General features: G+C 39.6%; 1 protein-coding gene across 1 annotated transcript; it reads right to left on the bottom strand.

The window, feature by feature from the left end:
• Nucleotides 1-946: 946 nt before the first annotated feature.
• LOC116449521 (protein-glutamine gamma-glutamyltransferase 5-like) lies at nt 947-15972 on the bottom strand. The gene is made up of 13 exons (XM_032121142.1): nt 15805-15972; nt 13267-13446; nt 12703-12945; nt 11658-11776; nt 11026-11154; nt 10614-10791; nt 9523-9655; nt 8740-8843; nt 8396-8638; nt 6586-6912; nt 5548-5705; nt 5085-5218; nt 947-4131 (listed from the first exon to the last, which is right to left on the bottom strand). The coding sequence occupies exons 1-13, from the start codon at nt 15809-15811 to the stop codon at nt 2463-2465; spliced, it is 3624 nt and encodes a 1207-aa protein (XP_031977033.1). The 5' UTR covers nt 15812-15972; the 3' UTR covers nt 947-2462.
• Between the last annotated feature and the right edge of the window lie 1406 nt (nt 15973-17378).

The raw sequence follows: 17378 nt of genomic DNA, 5'->3' as shown, positions 1-17378 counted from the left end.
AGGGCTTTTCATTCATAAACATTTAAGAAGGAGATAATTTAAATTCTGTTGTTTTGTGGGATTTCACTGTTATTGTTTTGGGGATTCCTTTTCTTTAGTTGTCCATGTGTTGCCCACCCCCCTCGGCCCCCCCAGATGAGTAAGAGACTGTGCAATGGACTTTGCTGGGAGACTACAAACTACATGTTGTTATTGCCAGGCTGTATGAGACAACAACAGACTCAACAGCATTTCTTCAGTACTAGAATAATTTTGAACTTAAAGAATTTCTGTCATCCCCTATGGCTCTAGTTAGAATTAACTTACTACATTTCTTTCAAAAGCAATGTATATTCAGCATATATGGGAAGAAAAGTGGGAGTGGAGGTTGCACACCTCTCAACAACTCCAGTGACCAAATCTTTGGAGTTTCTGAAATATATGCAATCAGGCTTGTTCTCAGAAACTGGGAACATCAGAGAAGTCATGCCACTACTGGGAAAAGAAATCTGAAATGTTATTTGACAATCATGTAGCTACCATGTACTATTAACACATTTTCAAAAAAAAAAATCACTTTTTTTTCTTAAGTAAATGCTGTTAGTATCTTTTCTACCTCTTTCTCTGCCACCCAAAGGTTTGTTCATTTTGGCATTTCTGTGGATTGAGAGTTTTACAGAGCAAAGGAAAAACTCATGCAACAAGTGGAAAGGTTTCTTGAGAGCAAAGAGGATGGCTTCATTTTTCCTCTAAGATCAAACGGAGTATTTCAGGTAAAGTAGGAAATCTAGAGGTTTCTCCTAACTTCAGATCTTATTCTGAAGCCTTTTTTTCAGACCTTGAGGAAAAGAACAGGAAATTTAACAGAAGCGGATCGGAGGGAAGATTTCACAAATCAGTTCACTTGCAGAGATTTAGTCCTCACCTTTTAATAAGTATTACCAAAAAAACTCCCAAAACAATAGAATGACAGGTGGTTTTTAAATTTCTATTTTATTGTCAGTCAGGCAAAGAAATTCTCAGTATATATCTAACATAGACTATTGAAACTGTGTAAAAAAACCAGGTGACTGAGTTATGATCACTCTACTACAATATCCAGGCAAATCTTTCTTCTACCTTACTCAGAATTACTATGCAGTTGATAGTGCTGGCACGTTCACAGCTACCTTGTGACACGACACTTTTTCAAAATCCTCAGAAGGTTACTCAGTCTCATCACATAGGGGCGTGAACTACAGCAATACTACTGAAATACTATTGCTACATGGCTGAAGTTTCTGCAGCACCAGCAAACTTACCTTACCACAAAACCCCACTAACACTTGCTACTAAAATTAATGGACTACTAGAGGAAAATAATGGAGGGATGGGAGGTGATGTCAGTAAATCCAAAATTCTTGTGAGCAAATCCAAAATTCAGGGATAGTTTCATTATGACAATGTATGATTTCAACTCCTAAAACACCTGGAGAAGGTTGGAACAGTACCATCATCTGAAGAAGATGCAGTACATTCCATTCACCTTCTTAACCTTTTGGCTGGGAGGGGTGGGTACTGGAAAGAAAGGATAACATCATACTTCTTTTTCTAAGTTTTCTAGCTATACTGAATCAAAAAGGCACAGCTGTGGAATTAGAGCTTTTCCTAAGAACCTAAATACATACAAGTATGCATATGAAAAACTTCTTGAAATATGCTATATGAAAACCAGTCAGTTGTGAAAGCAAATCAATTGTATTAATTATTCATAGAGTTTAGCAGACTTTCTAATCTGACCTTTGGATTCCTGATACTGGGTCTGTAATACATCAAGAGTAGTTAAACTAAATTGATTGTTAAAAAAAGAAAAAAGGATAAAAAAACCCCCAAGCTGTTAAACTCTTCAGCTGATTTGTAACGATTTAGTTGCTCTGTGACCTCCACAGTTTTCAGTGTTACACAACTAGGGAACAGAGTGCACGCAGAACTGACCTGAGCCACAACAACACTGGGGTTCAGGGGCCCAGTGTCTGTTAGGTGAGACATAAGGCACGTCTGCTGTCACCTCTGCAGCATCCCAAGGACAGCACATTTCATGCAGGGAGAGAGATTTGCTACGAGTGCTGTAGCCCAGGGACATCTGAGAAATGTGCATTGCAAGAAATCAAGGGAAGAGAGAGTGAAAGAACATCATTTATAAAACAGCTTGACTGAGCAAGTAAGTCTGATTACCTGCACCGTGCAACTATTGTCACGACGGCTCCGCGGGGAGCACATTCATTTGTCACTTCCACCGTACCGTATCTCAAGACATACAAGTATTACATGGAATGCATCCCTCAGCAGTTGGCTAGCAGCCTGCTTCCTGGCACATCTCAAATCCACAGATAAATGCTCAGGAGCAGCACGCTGCTCTTCATCACCCTATTTCTAACCTCTTGCAAAGTGTCTGCACACAGGCTTTATTTCACTGGCTTTGGGTTTTCCCAGGTTACTCTCCGTTACAGATATTTGCGTTTGAAATAGGTGAGAGTGTTCCTCCCGGGACTCCAGGGCCTGCGGGACCCTGCCAGGGTCAGGGTGCTGCCAGAGGGGCACGACCCAGAGCGGGTCAGGGTGGCATAGGCAGAGGGAGAGGTGGAGCGGGGTAGGGTAGTGTAGCCAGAGCGGGACAAGGTGTAGGAGGAGCGGTTCAGGGAGCTGTATGGAGGGCGTGTAAGTGTGCCGTAGGTGGCACGGGTCGAGGAGTAGCCCAAGCGCCCCTCAGGGCTCCACAATGATCGAGAGGTGGGAGCCCACGTGGAGTGGGAGCCCAAGCGAGTAGTGGTGTCTCCCCACTGAGAACCGCACAATGAGCGAGACGCGGAGGCACCCACAATCTGGGAGAGGGAGCGAGAGATGGGAGCACAGAGGGAGCGGGCTGTGGCACCTGCCAGGGGGCGAGGGGATGGGGAGCACGGGGGGCAGGCAGCAGCTGACGAGTCCAAGGGCTGAGCGGCGGGGGAGCTGGCAGGGCGGGAGCCCACGGCCACCAGCGAGGCGGAGCTGGGCGAGCACAGGGAGTGGGCCGCGGGGGGCCCTACTGGGCGGGGGGCTGGAGAGCACAGCGAGTGGGATGCTGGGGGTCCCACGGGACGGGGGGCTGGGGAACACCGTGAGTGGGATGCCGAGGCGCTGCCCACATGCAGCACTGTTGGGGTGCTGCTACGGTCAGCAGCACGGGGCACTGGGGAAGCCACTGGGGAGCACATGCTGTGGGCTACTGCGGCACTCAGGGGTTGGGAGGACAGGGTGGCCGCTGGGCCACATGGAGGCTGGGTGGTGGGAGAGGGTGTGGAGCCACAAACAACATGTGAGATGGACGCACCAGGCACTGAAAGGGGAGTTGGAGGTTGCATGGGATTACCGATGGTGTGGACTACTGGAGAGCACATGGAGTAGGATGATGGAGCAGACATAGGGACTGCCTGGGTTGCCCCACTGGGACTGGGGCCAGACATGAAGTGGGTCAGCAATGCACTCACCGCATTATTCGCGGGAACAGAGACAGAGTAGGACATTGGCCCCCCTCCACCTCCAGATGGGTGTGTGGGAGCAGGACCTGTCTCAAACACCACATGAGGCATAGGGGTGCAAACAGGGTTGGATGCTGGGGCTGGCATGGAGCTGTACATGGATGGAGGCATTGGAGCACACGTAGCAGGAGGCACAGTCTCACATATGACACGGAAGCCAGGATCGCATCCTGTCTCAAACCCAGGATTGATGCTCGGATTGAAGCCTTGGTTGCAGATGGAGTTGCACAAGGGATGGCCTGCAGGGAGGTACACGAAGTCGTACACAGGCTGCCCCCCTGCGCTGCAGTTTGGGTTGCACACTGGGATACATATATATTCACACATGGAGTTGAACGCAGGGTCTGCCACAGGGACAGGCCCAGAGCCATTCATGGGGATGGAGCCATTCTCACACACTGGGAGTGACCCGTTCTGGCTGACGGGCAGGACACCATTCTGGCCTGCAGAGCAACACACTTCGGCCTTGGCACATCCCTTGCAGTAGGCAAACTTGTGGCACCCAAGGTTGGCCAGGAGCCGGTGGCTGCCAAGCCTGTAAGGTGTGAACTCCACGATGGTCCGTGCCTGTTGGTTGGATGCCAGCGTTCCCAAACTGGAGCAAGAGAAGGAAAATAATTAGGACCCTGGGTAGCTCAGAGACCTAAGAGCTACCAGATGAGTGCATCAAATTAAGTTTGATTTTGTTATGACATATTTTAGAGACAAACTGCTAGGACAACTTTGTTATTCTTGTCTTCTTCCAAAAATAACGTATTCTCTGTTGTGAAAAGCATGGTAAAAACTTCTGTCCCAAGAGAAGATTTGGAAGACTCCCATAGTCAATTCTGTAATTGGAATTGAAAAATCATTTGTGGTACTGTCTTGAATTCTCAAAAAATGTAGCACCTTTCTGCCTCAAAGGTGTATTTATTGCTTACCAATTGCAGCAGTTTGATAGGGTGGCTTTGTGGAATCCAGTTCATTATTATTCAGTGAGAACAATTCCTAATTTCTTCCCCTCAAACTAGTCATACTTTTGTCAGTTCTCCTTGTCATGAAGACAAGCAATGCATATTAATGAACAGCTACTTTTCCTAGAATGTTACGGCATCCTGGAAGTTTCCAGTTTCCTGTGATTAACGTGTTATGAGCTTAGAATGCATACTGCTATTTCTCACTGTCGTTCTCTAATCGTTCCTATACGTGGCTAGTGCTGGTTCATTAATATCTAGGGAATTTTATTATAAACTCAATAGGACTGTAAGGGATGGGAGACCCAGCTAGTAATTCTTGTAAAGACAAGAGTGCAGATATTTGATGCATCCACTTAAATTAAATCTTGAGAAAAATGAAGCAGCAGCATATCTTGCCAGGTTTAAATGATGATCACTTTCAAGAGGAGTGAGGCTTTTAATGTAGTCTCAAAGTAATAAGAGGCAAAAAGTCCTGTTCATGTGCTAAACACCAAAAAAATCAGAACTACTGTCTCTCTCAAAACCTGTTCTGATCTTGCACACCTTAGTCAAGCCCCAATATTATCCCCATTTAAAGAATTGATGAACTTACTCAATGGTCATTGGCTCTTTGAATAAACCACAGCCTTCTAATGTCATTACGCAGTTCTTCATGTCTTCCTGGAGAGGATTACAGAATGAGATCTCTGCAGTACATGGTACTTTCAGTCTGGGTTGGCTCAGCAGCTAGTTAAAAAAGAAACAAACACATTTTATGGTTTTTTAATCCTTACAAAATTAACAATGAGGTAAATAAATGAAAGGAAAAAAACATAAAAAAGGATTATTCATACACATTTCTTTCTGACTTACTTCTATGATCTCTATACATTACTAAGTCAACTTTTACTTTACTTTAAAAATCACACCAATCTTGCTAAATTAAGAAAAGGGCAATAAGATAAAAGAAAAATGTAAAGTATTTCAAGCTGATTGAAATACTACTTAGGAAGTGGCCAATAAGGGTCCCCAAGTCTGTTCCTTAGATCACAAATTCCATAATTAAAGTTCCTTACCTTTACAATAACAGGTGGTCTGTTGACCACAATATCCCTGCTCACCATCAGAGCTTCTCCACACTCTGGGTCTGAGACAGCTACCACTTTCATAATGTTGTGATCACAGAGATAACTTCCATACTGATTATATGATATACACAGAGGAATTTTTTTCACTGTAAAACAAATTTATTTGAATTTTTTTTCTGAATTTTTGATTAATATTTCCACTTGCCTTCTCCTAAAGTTTAACTTACACTTACAAATGGCTTAATTAAATATTGAGTTATCATGGAATCGTTGAAAATAGACAGAGTTTTTCCTGACTTAGGGTGATACATTGCTATCTGCAGCAATCAGTTTCACAGTTTTCAATTCATCTATCAGTGAATTTGCAAGGAGATTATTTGGTTGTTTATTATTATTATTATTACTATTATTATTACTATTATTGTTATGCAAAATTTGGAAACTTTCCTCCCAGTGCAATTCTTAAAGCAATAATTCAAATATAGGCAAATTAAAGCCTGGTAAAATAGAATTTTAATATCGGTATGAAATTTTGTCTTACAATGATGCGGTTTAATTAAAGCAATCTTCTTTCTTCCAGAAAAATATATTAACCATGGAAGCAGGTGTTTATATTCTGCTACACATTCGCACTTCTCAGCATATGGTATGTCTAGGTGCTCTAAGAAGTGTTTTACACTGGCTGATATCTTCTAGCCAAAGAAAACATTGCTTTTCTGATAGACAATTGCGGCTTTATCTTTGTATTGAGTATCGAATTCAGAATCGAAATTTTAATGCAATCATTATTTTAAAATACCATAAAAATCTCTAAACCTTGAGAAATTAAGGAAAGACTACAATTTACCTCTCACTATACATGTAGTATTGACATTGTGTTGATTTTTGAGTGATCACCCTAAAGGGAATTCAGCTGTCAAGATTTAACACATTTCACTTCTCACCACTATTAAGAAGTCTTCGCAAATCCTAAAATCCAACTATCTCTTGAAAAGAACAGGGTATTAGACAATTTCATCCTCCTACCTTCCCTTGGACCCAGTGTGACGTTCACAGTGTCTTTCCAAAATTGATCCATTGGGCAACCACTGTAGGTTATAATTTGTGCGCACAAATTAAACTTCAGGGTTTTGTTCTCATTACGCAAATTTTCAAGGAGCCAGTGCAGTTGGACATCTTCACCATACATTGGGCAGTTAGCCATCTTTAACCTCATGTTAATTCCAGAGTCGCTCAGAAATGGGTTTTTCAGAGACGATAACTCTCTCTCTATATGACAGTTGGAAGCATTGCAATACCCTGGGTGAATTCTTCTGTAAGCCCGGAAATAGGCTTCTTTGTTTTTCACAGAACCTGTTGAAGAAGATACATGATAATGAATCTGTTGGAGGCACAAGAACCTTATTATTATTCTACCTAAATAATAAAGATCATTAAATTTATTGCTTCTCCTTCCTGGAACCTAAAGTAGCAGGTTGCTGTTAAACAAATGCATCAGATAATGAAATATGAGATACAGCAGTCTGAATGCACAGAAGAAAATAAACATCTCAGGGAAAAAAAAATTTAAAACCGTATTTTACTTTTAAGTAGTTAAATTTTAAAATGGTCATGTAAATCTCAAAATGTATTGTTAGTACAAAACTCAAAATATAACTCTTTAAAAGGATAAGGGTGAATATGAGATGCTACTAGTTCTCGCAAAAGGCAAAATATGCCATTAAAACAGAGAAACTATCAATTGTTTTCCAACCAACCAACCAAAAATTAACCAAAAAACCCCACAGAGCTTGCAAATGTACAATCAGCTGTGATCTACTGTTCATTCCTTTATGCAATTTTGCTGGTTGAACTCCTCCTTTCTATTGGAATATGAAAATCAGTAATCCGTGGCCCAAAGTAAGAACAGCAGAATATGCTAATAATACATGAATTTAGTAAGTAAGCATATTTGCTGACAGACCTGGCACAAGAAGCAACAAGTAAGGCTTTAATCCTAGGTTTAGAAGAATTTGTGGGTTTTTTTAGATTCTCTCAAGTCTGCTAATATTTTAAACTATTGTACAGATGAGACCAAAACATATGCATACAAACAGTGCTATTGAAAGGGCTGGAAGGCATGTCCTGTGAGGAACAGCTAAGGGCTTTGGCTTTGTCTAGGTTGGAGCAAAGGAGGCTGAGCAGTGACCTCATTGTTCTTTGCAGCTTCCTGAGAGGACAAAGTGGAAGGGGAGGTGCTGAGCTCTTTTTCCTGGTGTCCAGTGGCAGGAAGCATGGGAATGGTTCAAAGCTGTGCCAGGAAAGGTTCAGACTGGACATTAGGAACTATTTCTTTATTGTGAGGCTAGTCAAACACTAGAACAGGCTGCCTAGAGAGGTGTTTGATGTGCCATGGTTGTCAGTGCCTTAAAAAGAAGTATTTAGCAGTAAGTTTCAACTTTCAGTCAGTCCTGATGTGTGAGGCAGTTGGATGAGATGATCATTGTAGGTCCTTCCAGCTGAAATATCCTATCCTATCCTATCCTATCCTATCCTATCCTATCCTATCCTATCCTATCCTATCCTATCCTATCTTATCCTATCTTATCCTATCTTATCCTATCCTATCCTATCCTATCCTATCCTAATTAGTATGTGCTTTGTTTGAATCATCTAAATATATTTAGGAGCTTAAAAATCAAGATCTTTGAAGAGAAAAGCATCTGCCTCTTTCTCAAAAATAAAAGACAATTTCAGATTGTTCTGCATATTTTAACACAGGAGGGATTACTTTGATACTTTGATATGATTACCCTGTAAAATTTCCTCTAACCCATTTAATATATTTTCATCATACCTAGCTCATACTTGTAAGCTCCAGTGATATCTTCAAATTGCTCACTGCCAACGCTCTTGGTGATTAGACGTTGTCCACATGGCCATGTGTCACAGAAAAATTTTGTTCTTTGGGCATTGTTTTGGGAAAGCCAGCCAACATAGTTTGAATTTACTCGAGAAAACATATGATGACCATCATAATCCAAGTCCAGTTCCCCTTCCCTGATGCTTCGAACCCATGTAGGACCACTGCAAGCTGAACCTAAATAAGAACAAAAATGTTATAACACATTGTAACCTGAGTAGTAGGGGAAACTCAGCAATGCAATCTGAGGAAAATTATTCCAACTATAGTAAAGTTACCTCTGCCTGTTTCCAGAGGTGTTGGATCCAGACACTGCCAATCACCACAGCACTGATTTATGTCTCTGCGAGCCATCCAAGATTCATTCCAGCAGTGGTATCGCCTGTAGAATGAAGGAATATACAATTAAAGATATCTCTTGGATTAGCAGGTTTAATGCCTTATGACAGAGGAAAATCATGTCAGAGATAATTTTTTAATCCACTGAAGATTTTGTGTGTTTAATGATGTTTGTGACAGGAGTGGTTTTGTTTGGTTTATATCACTCAGACTGGAAATTGGTTCCAGAACCCCACAGACCTGATTGCAAGACATGCTTCTTTTAGTTGATAACATGCCAACACAGTTCTTTTGTTTAACAGGAATCAAAAGGTTTATAAGAATGAAGCCATCAGGATGAAGAACATCAGGAGGACAACATAGTTATCAACCAAGTGATTATGACTGAAGATAATAGTCAAAATTAGTGATAAATTTTCCCTAGCTTTTCATTACATACAGCTACTAAGCTACTAAGTTTGATAGCCTTATTTATTTCTGCTGAGAAGGGTAAGCAGGCAGCATGGATTCTCACAAGAGGTTTTGCTTTTTTCTTTTTTGAAAATCTACATTGAGCAGACTGCCTCTGTAGTAATTTCATGTTTTTCAAATGTATTATTAGGAAACTGAAGAGCATTACCCCACTGAAGAGAGGTACACCAAAGAGAGACACTGATCTGCTAAATTTATACCAGTTTTCCTATCATTTAACTTTTTTAAAGGGCAAAATTTTTCTTATTTACCATAGCTTGTCTTTGCCACACAGGTTTTTACCAGAAGAGTCAAAAATCTCATTGATACCAAGGGGATTCTCAATTGAGCAAGGAAAACAGAAGCTTGTGACAACACGGCTTGGAATTCCCAAACACCTCATCACTGTAAGAAAAAAAAAATGAATGACTCATTACAAATCACAATTAATCAGGCAAATCCTTCATTTATTTTATAAATAATTATCTTATATTCTACTTTGCGGTTATAGAAATACAATGGATAGGAAGCAATACTTGGGATGGAGTGATTCTGTCTTCAAAACTTCTTTTTAGTTCTTGAAAAGCAGTCTGATAAAAGCCTAGCTGAAAGCAATGGTTTGTTACTCTTCCAACTTAAAAACCCCACAAAACCAGATGTTTTAAGTTCAGAAATCATTAACCTGATTCTGCTTTAATAAAACTTCTTTTTTTTTTTTTAAGTAAATAGTGTGATACATATAGATTCATCTACAGGACTTCAATGTAACTTTTGTCAATGTAGAAGCAGGTTCAGTAAATAAATGGTATAAAGTTGGAACTCAAATCTTCTGTCTGTAGAGTTTAGTGCACTATTATCTCATCTTTTGCATTAAAAAGGAGAATATAGCCTGATGCTTCTGTGGTTTGGAGGAGACATTACTAGAGATCTTCCTGTTCATAACTTAGTGTTTTTTCTCATCCTTCAAACATCACCCAAAGCATAAATTTTTGCTCCACAATGGGGTTAGACGACTAGACTAGGTGACCTTTAAAGGTCCCTTCCAACCCCAACTATTCCATGATTCGGTGATGCTGCACTTGCTCTGTGTTTTAATAAAAGTTCCGGTATTGATAACTGCATAATATAAAGGTCACAGAGAAACCAGAACTGCTTTTCTTGCTCTTCAGCCTGTCCTGTATAGGAAAGCAAAAGGTTGATAATAAACGCTATATCAGGAGCATGAGAAAAATATTCAATTTCTTTTCTAGTAAAATGCTTATAAGTAAAATTCTTCAAGTAGTTTTTGGGGTCAGAGGTTTTTGATCCTTGTTTTCTCTTCTTTTTTCTATAAACTAGGTAAGGACAAACTGAAATATCATACCTGTGCACATTACTGAAGCAAGCGATCCACAGTACCCATATCTGACTGGCCTGCATCTGCCACTGTACCACTGCTGTAGAATAGGGACACTTCCGTTCCAGGAAAATGGCTTTGTTCCTTTCAGGTAATCATTGTTTTCTGGAATCTTCATGATACTGCTAGTGGTATGGCTACTTATCTAGAAAGAGAAAAGAAAAGCAACCTTTCCAAATAGCCAACCATGCCTTCACATTCTAAGCTTGTCTCAAAATCGTCAGAAATTAGTGTTCCAAGTTTATTTTTCCTGTGAATCTGAGCACAGAAAGGATCTTCCCTGCTTCCCTACTGTGTTTGATTACAATGCAGTTTGTCCTATAATATAATGAAGTGTGACCTGATCTATTCAGAGGTCTCACATCCCTACAGGTCTTACCATGTGATTCACCACCATGCTGACATGCACAGGATCATTGCGCCAACAGTGGTCACGATCAGAGCCCTGATGGTAACTCGCACCCATATCTAAGATCTTCAAGCAGATATCCAGAATCCCATCTTCAAACTGAGGAAAAAGAGGACAACACAGGCATCATGGTATGCTGACGTTGATTAAGTACCTTTCTTGTCAATAATCCAGTCTTTTTCACTTATATGAGCTGCCCTCTCTCCTCTCCTGCCCTTTTGTTTTCTTTTTTTAAATCAAGCACAGCTCCTAATGATCTGCATGGTGTTGCCTGTCTGCCTGAAGGAAAACCAAAGGCAAAAACATATCATTTTTACTTATGTTTGGCCAATGGAATAATTTTCCTTCAGAAGCACAATATTTGTTTCACTCGTTTCCAGAACATTCTGCAATTTCCCTGATTTTACTAGACAAAACTTTGTTCCAGTTATTTGAGCTACAGTGAAATTCTCAGACATTTTGGTTTGTGTATGCATAATCCAAGCTGCTCCTAAAAACCTTTGCACTTCAAATAGAGCATGCATTTCTGGAAAAATACAGATAACACTTCATTTGTCAGTGTATGGATGACATCTATTTCTGAACACGTCTTCAAAAAGTACCTGTCCAAAGTGCCATGGTCGAGAGGTAATGTGCTTGTGAACTCCTTCATACAGTATTCCATGCTCATTCAGAACATATTCTTCTCTATGGGCCTGATTGTCCATATATACAGGGTCATCTGGAAAAGATGAAGAGCTTTCATTCAGACAAAATATACTTTTCTACTTGCTTCGTTATCTTCTGCTTCACTGGATCCCTCTTTCCTTTCCTAAGAATTTTTGATTTATACTTTTAATCATGCTGAAGATTGTGGCCTCTTTAAGCGCTCATAGACAATTCATTCTTACTTACAGCTAGATAATATCTTTATTAAGTCTCTCCCTGCTGTAGAACACATGAATGGAAGAGCTTGCAATTTATCTTCACACTAAGCTGTTCTACGAGTCAAACGCTCAGCACATAGAGTTGTGTATCTGATTTAGATCAAATCAGCACAGACAATGTGAATATTTGTCATGTAATGATTTTGGCAATGTCCTACAGGCTCCAGAATTGCTTGCTACCAGAGCCAGATCTACAGAATTTAATTTGTATTTGTACTATATTATTTTATGGTGATAACACAGTATTCACAGAATTACAAAATAGTTGAGGTTGGAAGGGACCCCTGGAAGTGATCTGGTCCAACCTCCAGCCAGTTTCCCAGGCCATATCTAGAAGGCTTTTGAATATCCCCAAGGATGGAGACTCCACAACCTCACCTGACTGAGCCAGTGCTCAGTCACTCTCGCTGTAAAAATGTGTTTCCTGGTGAACAGAGCAAACTTCCCAATACTTTCTATCCTGTCAAGACACTGTAAAAGTTGTGGGAAAAAATTATACCTCACTCCTACTACCACTAATAAAACAAATCAAAACATTTGCTTGAGACAGTCTTGAACTTGGAGGAAAAAATAAAAAATAACAACGTTAAATCCCTCCTTGCTTTTCATTATTTCTGTGACTACATCCTTTACTTACCATCTAAATAATAAATATCTTCAACATTTTTACTCATCCCTAGCTATTTTTCTTAAAACCATCTGATAACACTAAAGTTCTTACCTGCACACCAAGGGTTAAAAAGGACATAAAAATCTCCAAGACACCGCTGATATGTGTGACCACAAGATGTGATCTGCATATTGAGAATATAACGGCCAATGCAGACACTGGAGGGAGGAAACACGCTGATACTGATGCATTTTGGCTGATGAACTTTGTAGGAAGCACTCCAGCAGGTTTGGTCCAGACATCTGCCCATTGGGAAGGTGCATTTTGTCTCATTTGATTCACAGGGTCTGAGGCCTTTTCAGGAGAATAAAAACCACTTCCATCAGACTAAACAAAGCACATGTAAAAGGCTAGTAATTTTCTTAGGCATCATTTGCAAGGCGAAGCTCCCAAGGGTGGATTTCTTTTTCGCTTGTCACTTCTCTAGCAGAGTGAGAAAACTTTACATATTAGAAGAACTGCCTGAGTTAGGGGAAGGTAGTCTCTTCACAAGGAACATGATTGAGTAGATTATGGGAATATGAAGACTATGAAAGAAGTCTTCTGAAGATTGTGGGAAATATTTCTATACAGCAAAGGACTAGGAAAGACTACAGAGTGTTTGGGAGTGACTACCTGTCTCCACGGTGAAAGCAGCCTGGTCCACGGAGTCATCCCATTCCCGATTTTGGAAACGAGCATAAAAGCTGAAGGCTTGCCCTCTCCTTATTATCTGTCTGTCAGTTCCGAAGAAATGGGTATTATGTATTTGACAGTTGGAAGGACAGTTCAAGTCGACTTCTCCCAGCTCAATGACTGCAGGACAGAGAAAGGAGCACAATGGAAAAAACCCATATAATTAAGTTCCCATCTTTGACTGTGGTTAAGATTAGGTGAAAGAGGAGACAGTAATGAAAGAGAGAAAATTCTTTCTAAATTCATTCAAAACTTTGTTCCAAATTCAGCAAGACTGAAATTGAGACATACATCCATAAAAATCCCTTTACAAGTTCACCACTTTCCTAGCTTGCAGATGGAAACTTGTCTGAGTCTTTGATTTTTAAAGCTGTGCTACAAGTTTCACTTCTTTTAAAAAGTGTCTGCTTTTTAATACCTGACGCTGAGGGACAATATTAGGATCTCTACTTGAAAAGTTGACTTTGCACTGTAATATTATCTCCACGCACTACAACATGCTGTCTACAGACTGTTACTTTTCAACCACAGCTAGACAGTAAATGTGCACATGCTATTGTTTGAGACATTTGGGTTTGTTTTGTAAAAGAAATAAAATAATAAAGTAAATAGAATAAATAAAATCTTGATAAAAATGTATGTATTTAAAAGCTTAAGTGGCACTCTAAGTGACTTACGAAAAGAAAATAGATGTATATAAATATGAAACTTTTAACTGCTGTTAAATACACATGCAAATGTCTCAGTCTGCATTCCCAAAGTCATAAAAAGTTTGCAGATATCTTTGAGGAACTTAGTGGAAAAGGAAGTATTCAGAAATTGTGACATTTCAAAATGCTGACAATCTATCCCAGGTGCTGTGATTAGCTTGACAAAAATCTTGGCTGATTCCCCCTTGGGCATCCTGCCTGCATATCAGTCATTTCATAGGAGTAATTATGACACTGGTGCCAGAAGGATGGGTGGCAACATTCATCTTTACTTATTTGCATGCAACTTTTTATTTTCAAAAGTTCTTCACCCTAATTGAAGATGATGGGAGCCACAGATTCTCAGCAGTTTTGGAAATTGGGTTTACTGATGTACAAAGTCTTGTATATTATTATAATTCTAAAGGGTTAAGGTTGGTCCTGCTAAGCCTACAAAAAAATCTAACAATGCAACTTCTCTAATTTCATGGGTACTGCATTGAATACAGAATTAAAATTTAAGGAAAAATAATTTTTCCCATCCAGAACCAAGGGTGTATCCACATAAGGTGAGACTCATAGCTAAGCCCTTGGGACCAGGAGATTTTTAACATAAGCAAGTGGAGTTTCCCAGGATCACATCCTGAATTAAATAATAATTTAAGTTAATGGGGGGGGGGAGGGGAGGAGGTGGTGGAATAGGTAGGGAAGGGGCAAAAAAAAAAAGGCATATTTTTCTGATTTGTTTTCCTTGAATAAAAATAATATTTTTTTTTATCTAACTATTTGAATTTGATGATGAATTGGTCATTCAGATCTTCAACAGAGATCAGCAAAACACGCAGAGCTGGGCGCTACCCATGATAAAAATATGCACACTATCACAACAACAACCAAAAAATACAGGAGTGCATTACATCATTATTGCTCATGAGTGCAACATACCTGCTGACAAGAAAGAGCAACAGAATTGAACTGAAAATCTCATATCTCAGTGACAGTTGTCAACCATAACACAAAGTATTCTGGTCAAACCGAAAGTGCTTATAGCACATGGCAAATTCCTGCGGCCAAGAGCACTGAAAGAACCTGATCCTTGCCTGGTCTCTGGAGGTGTTTATAAACCAAGACAGCTACTCTTCATCCACTCAGTAATCCAGCTGAACTGGAACATCAGGGAGCTGAGATACTGTGTTTCCCAGGGAAGTTCTCTACAGTCAGCCCACATGTTGCTTATCAGATTTAAGTATAGCAACTGGATCACAAAGGAGGATTGCTGTCTTAAGCAAAGGCAGCTCAGAAAAAATACTAAAGGCAATTCAGTTTCACATTTCTTACTGGTTTTCTGCTTCTGGTAGAAACCTGACCATCAGTACCAGTCACAGGTTTTTCTCTATCAATTCATATTTTGCCTTCATTCAAGGCAGACTACTTCAGGTATTCATTGGGAAATTGATCCTCACAGAAAAATGCTGAAACCTAGCACTTTGTACTTTATGCTTGAAATAAAATGTATTCTTTTCCATGCTATTTCCTCTTCTCAGAATTGGCTGTTGTTTCACCAAATCTTCCCCATACCTCTCTTTTTCCTTCATAATTGTTTTTTTCAAAAGTTGTTTTTTCCCCTTTCTCACTAGTTCCACAAAGAACACCCAAACATACAAGTCATCCCTGGACTTGATGCCATACACAAAAACATGTGCAATTTTTTAGGTCTGTACACATGATCATCTAATTATTACTGCTTTCAGTCCTGATTTAAGGGATATTAAAGTTTCAAGACACTTACCTTCCATTTTTCTTCCACATGTACTAGTATCTGAAGCACAGTACTGGTGGCGATTCCAGCTCCTCAGCAAGACACACTGCAAGGTCTGCCTGATCTCCTCTGCGAACCAACCTAATTTCCTCTCTGTAACACTTATATTCAGAACTAAGAGGCCGTCACATGTGTTGCATCAACAAAAATACCAGTTTTAAAAGAGGCCCCACCCATGTGTCTACTGATGCTCATAAATGATTCATTTTTACTTCCAGCATTATTAGGGAGAGTCCTGCGGCTGAAGGGAGGGAAGAGATCTTGGTACCTTACCTATAGCACAGTACTCTCAGTCTCCCACAGCTTGCCCTCTCTCAAAATGATTTTAAAGCCAGAATGAATCTAAACACATTTCAGGGTAAGCCATTATTTGTAGCCACCCACAGCTGCCTTAAATCCCAGCACCTACTGTTCCCTTCTGGCTAGACTTCTTCAGACAGCTATGGAAAACAATAAGGAACAGTAGACTAAAGTTGAATTTACACCCTCAGAATATGATAAGCAGTGGACATTTTTATCATAATATAAGCAGAAAGCCCATCTTTCAGAAAGTCTGCACAGCACTCCCTCCAAGGGGAGGTCAAAACAAAATTATCAGTTACAAACTTTTCCAACTAAATTGTAAAACATGCAGAGAGCATGCACTAAATTGAAGTTGACAATAAAATTTAGCCTAAAAAATTACATAAGTTGTTTATATAAGTTACATAAGTATTTATTTCCTAGCACACGGTTTTGCAGCTTCTTAGCTTACTCCCCCTCCCTTCCCCTGAAAGTATGAAAACCATTTCCAACAATATTTGTGAACAAAAGCCATGTTAATACTTTAACACAAATTTTGTGTTATTTTATCTAGGTTCCAGGCATATTTTATAAAATAAAACAAAACAACCACAACAGTGTTCTCTTTGCACTCTCAGTGATGAGACTTTAGCCTGCAAATAGGAGACATGGAGTTGAAATTTCTTCTGGCAAAACCAGAATGAACATGTGCTACAGTTTCTTCCTATCCTTCTTATGCCTCTATGCCAAGCTTTACTCCATAAGATATATTTTGAATCCCTCAAATTTATTCTGCTTTGGATTAAAAAAACCCCTAACTTTAAAAGAAAACAAAAAACAACCCCAGACAAACAAAAAAAACTAAACCCCAAAAATAATTAATTGATATGGAAAGATTCAGACACAGTGACTGATGTTCAGTGATTTGCATAACTGCCTGGATTCTAGATGGCGCTTTAAGAAACCATGAAATGAAAAAGCTTAACTAACAGTGAAATAACTTAGTAAGCATAACCTAACAGCTCAGGTATTGTGAAACAACTTCAGAGAAATTCAAGCAAAGAAAAAAATCAGCACATCAACAGTGGGTTTGGAGGAGAGCGGTTAAAAATTTTGTATGACTGATGCATATAGAAGTGAATGTAATATTCAAAGTGTTTGTATTTTGAAAATTATAGATGTTTGGCTAGTCAGTAGACAGACATGAAAAAGTCTGAATCCTAAGTATTTCATTCACCTCTCATATATCTGAAAGATTTCTT

Source organism: Corvus moneduloides, chromosome 1 (assembly GCF_009650955.1).
Source record: "Corvus moneduloides isolate bCorMon1 chromosome 1, bCorMon1.pri, whole genome shotgun sequence".
In the NCBI taxonomy this organism is placed as follows: Eukaryota; Metazoa; Chordata; class Aves; order Passeriformes; family Corvidae; genus Corvus; species Corvus moneduloides.
Note: the sequence above shows the minus strand (reverse complement) of the source record. Positions and strands in the feature narration are given on the sequence as shown.

Coding starts and splice junctions, on each gene's coding strand:
- LOC116449521 (XM_032121142.1), bottom strand. Junction 11,155..11,657: donor GACCATGGCACTTTGGACAG/GTACTTTTTGAA, acceptor CTTTTTCCTCAG/TTTGAAGATGGGATTCTGGA. Junction 8,844..9,522: donor TGTGGCAAAGACAAGCTATG/GTAAATAAGAAA, acceptor TTCATTCTACAG/GCGATACCACTGCTGGAATG.